The 3,393-nt window shown below is 28.5% G+C and overlaps 1 protein-coding gene across 1 annotated transcript; it reads left to right on the top strand.

The window, feature by feature from the left end:
* The first annotated feature begins 305 nt into the window (after nucleotides 1-305).
* LOC120070132 (cytochrome P450 CYP72A219-like) lies at nucleotides 306-2,839 on the top strand. Its single transcript, XM_039021994.1, has 2 exons — nucleotides 306-649; nucleotides 2,758-2,839. Exons 1-2 carry the CDS (start codon nucleotides 372-374, stop codon nucleotides 2,837-2,839), a joined length of 360 nt encoding a protein of 119 aa, XP_038877922.1. The 5' UTR covers nucleotides 306-371.
* Nucleotides 2,840-3,393: the final 554 nt, after the last annotated feature.

Here is a 3,393-nt window from a genome sequence, read left to right as displayed (position 1 = left end):
TGGGTAAGTTTAAATTTTATAAAAATTAACGAAATTCTATAAATAAAAAAAAGCAATACAATTATTAGTTTAAGGTTTAAATTGATATTATCTCAAAGTCCAAACATATAAATTGATATTTGTCCAAAAATAAATAAATAAATAAATCAAACTCAATAATATTACCTTGTCTCGGGTAGCACGGTTGGTCCCATTTCTGAAATATATTTCATTTAAAAAATAGTATTCTTAATTTTATAATTATTAAATTATGTTTTTTTTTTCTCCAATATATGGTGATATGAATTTCAAAGTTCGTGGGGTTATAAATAGCATAGAAAAGTTAAAACTCATAGCCATTGAAAATTTATTCAATAAACAGTTTTACAAAGATGTCGCTTGTTGCAGCTACGATTTCAATTTGGCTAATAATTCCGATATTATTATTATCGGGATGGAGATTACTGGACTGGATTTGGTTAAGGCCGAAGAAATTAGAGAAGCTTTTAAGACGGCAAGGTTTCGCCGGAAATTCTTACCGGATTCTTCACGGCGACTTGAAGGACATAGCCGCCATGAGAGAGCAGGCCATCTCCAAGCCCATGAACTTCTCCAATCATATCGCTCCACGTGTCATTCCTGCTGTTTATCATACTATTCAGAATTATGGTACCATCATCTTTATCTCAATCTTCCTTTTCCTTTTTCTTTCTTTTTCATTTACACTAAGTGGGCAAATTACAAAAACCGACTCTAAAATATAGTGGTAAGTTTTAAAATTAGATCAAATTAGAACATCAAACTTATATAATTGTATGAATGGTAACATTTGTATAAGTTTGAAGGTTCAATTTTTAACATTTATAGGTTCGATTTCTACAATTATTGTATGATCGAGGGTTCGATTTTGAAACTTGTAGAAGTTTAGAACCTAATTTTTCAATTGAAAGTTTGAAGGTGTAATTACAATTATCACATACTTTAGAGGTGGTTTTTACAATTTATCCTAAATAAATTATGTAGAATAATAATTTTGTAGCGTCTTAAAAATTGAGATTATTGGTTTTTACTCAAAACCTTTTAACTTTTTTCCATTTTGATGTCTACGTCACATTAATATTTTAAAAATTCAAATCAAAATTTGAAAATAAAAAGTAGTTTTAAAATTTTTGTGTCTTTTCCTAAAATTTAACCAAAAATTTAAGAGTTTATAGTATGAAATTTAGGGGAAAATATTAGTATAAATTTTAAAAATAAAACCGTTACTAAATAGGTTATTTTTTATAGTATTTTAAAAAACCAAGTCAAGTTTTATAAAAAGGTAAATGAGCACTTTTAACAAGTTTAAAAGATGGACTAATAATCAAGCGTACAACAACAGTATTACAGAATTACAAATATAATAAAATCTATCCGTGATAAACTTCTATTTGTGATATGGTCTATCTCTTATAAACTTTAAGAGTTGAATCTAAATTTACTATATTTGCAACTTTTTTGCATTGTCATATATATCAGCAAATAATTCGGCTTAATTGTTATATTCGCAATTATTCCTTTTAAAAATGTGTTGTTTTTGAAATTTGATAATTAGGAAAGATGAAAGTTAGGATAAAGAAGTTGTAAGAAAATAGTTATAATTTGCAAAAACTAAAAACCAATGTTTATCCAACAATTAGGCATGTTTTGTGTGCAAAATATTCCCTTTAGTTCAATGTTATTGTGAGTATACCTCAAACAGTTAAAACTAGATTTTAGGACCCATATGAATTTTCTTTTTTGAAAAACTTTATCTATTTAATTTTTTCTTTTTATCCATAGAGTTTGTTAAACCATAAAATAAAAATTACCATTTTTTTTCTAACACTTTGATCACTTGGAAGTTTATATGTTTTGTACATAATATACTTTCTAATGTGATTTAATTACAATTACACCCCTTAAATTTGATGTTCCCTAACAAAAGTGACATGTTTTGCAACTAAATAAATCAAACATCTATGTTAATAATTGTTAGACCATCAGCAGTGAAGGAAATACTTTAAACTATGACATTCTAGATTTTTTTTTTCATCCAAATAATTAAAAATTTGAATCTCGCTTTTACCCCTTAGTCGAAAATATATATCTTGATTAGTCCAACCCATGGGGATCCATGTATAATAAGGTTAAGGAATCCTTATTTGGATAGGGAGTGGGGAAAAAAAAAATTTCGCGAGCTAAATGAAGACGGAATGGAGAATGTATTTCCACTACTTGCTCCATATACTTTTATCATTAATATTATTTAATATATACAGATAATTAAATCGCGTCTGTAATGGATGATTTAACATAGCTTCCTGTTACATTTTATTGTGTTTATTAAGAGAGTAATATTTTTCTTGACAATGTAAAGTGACATTCCTAAGGGACGAATAATTATTTAAAAGCCTTCTTATACATACATTAAATCATTAAAGAAACTAAATCAGCAATATTTCCCGCTCTCGGACGCGATCCATCCAAAATCTCGAGATTTCATCCTAATCCTAGAAAAAGAAATTAAATGGGAATTAGTAACGAATAAAGAAGTCATTACCGCGTCCATATCCTACATGGACACCTCTATGGCTGAAGTTAGCCACTTTATGAACTTACCAGCAGAAAATACATAATATATTTACTTAAAGTCCTTTCTTATTCATAGTTCTATTCCTGTGAAAGTGCATGCTCCTGTGAAATGATTTATCAATTCATTTGGTAAATTTCTGAAATGCACGTGTTGATGGAGTGCAGCAAGAATTCATTCATGTGGTTGGCCCATAACCAAGAGTGCACAGGCATGGACCCTGAACAACTTAAATTGTGTTTCTCATGATTCAATGATTTTCAAAAGGCCAACTTTTGTATCCCCTATCAGGATTTGGCTTGCCAGATGGACTTTTCAGTCATGAAAAAAAAAAAAAAAACAAAAAATAAAAAAAACGGGACCAAAATTTGGGTCAAACACAGAAAGCATCAATCACCCTGCATTTCATTTAGAAAAGGCATTAAGTTATCATTCTCTCCATTTTCACTTAAACTAATTCAAAACTTTCCACAAATAAATTAATAGGCTAATTTCTATCATTAATCTTATAAACCAACTGAATACTTTGGAATCCATATATGTTATATGAATGTTGCTTTATTTAGGATGAAGCAACATGCTTATTACAGAGATTTAAAACAGCATTTCATCAGTGGTGACGTTCGATAACGTATTTGTTCGTTTATATAGGGATAACTAAATTATAAATGCTACTTTTACTTATGGAGTTTCTCTTATGTTATCTACTTTTAGAGAAATGTCTTCAAATTCAAGCTTTGGAAAACTAAGAAAAAGTAGTTAAAAACTTGTTTTCGATTTTAGGAATTTGGCTATGAAATTAA

This window comes from Benincasa hispida, unplaced genomic scaffold, assembly GCF_009727055.1.
Source record: "Benincasa hispida cultivar B227 unplaced genomic scaffold, ASM972705v1 Contig959, whole genome shotgun sequence".
Taxonomy (NCBI): domain Eukaryota; kingdom Viridiplantae; phylum Streptophyta; class Magnoliopsida; order Cucurbitales; family Cucurbitaceae; genus Benincasa; species Benincasa hispida.
Note: the sequence above shows the minus strand (reverse complement) of the source record. Positions and strands in the feature narration are given on the sequence as shown.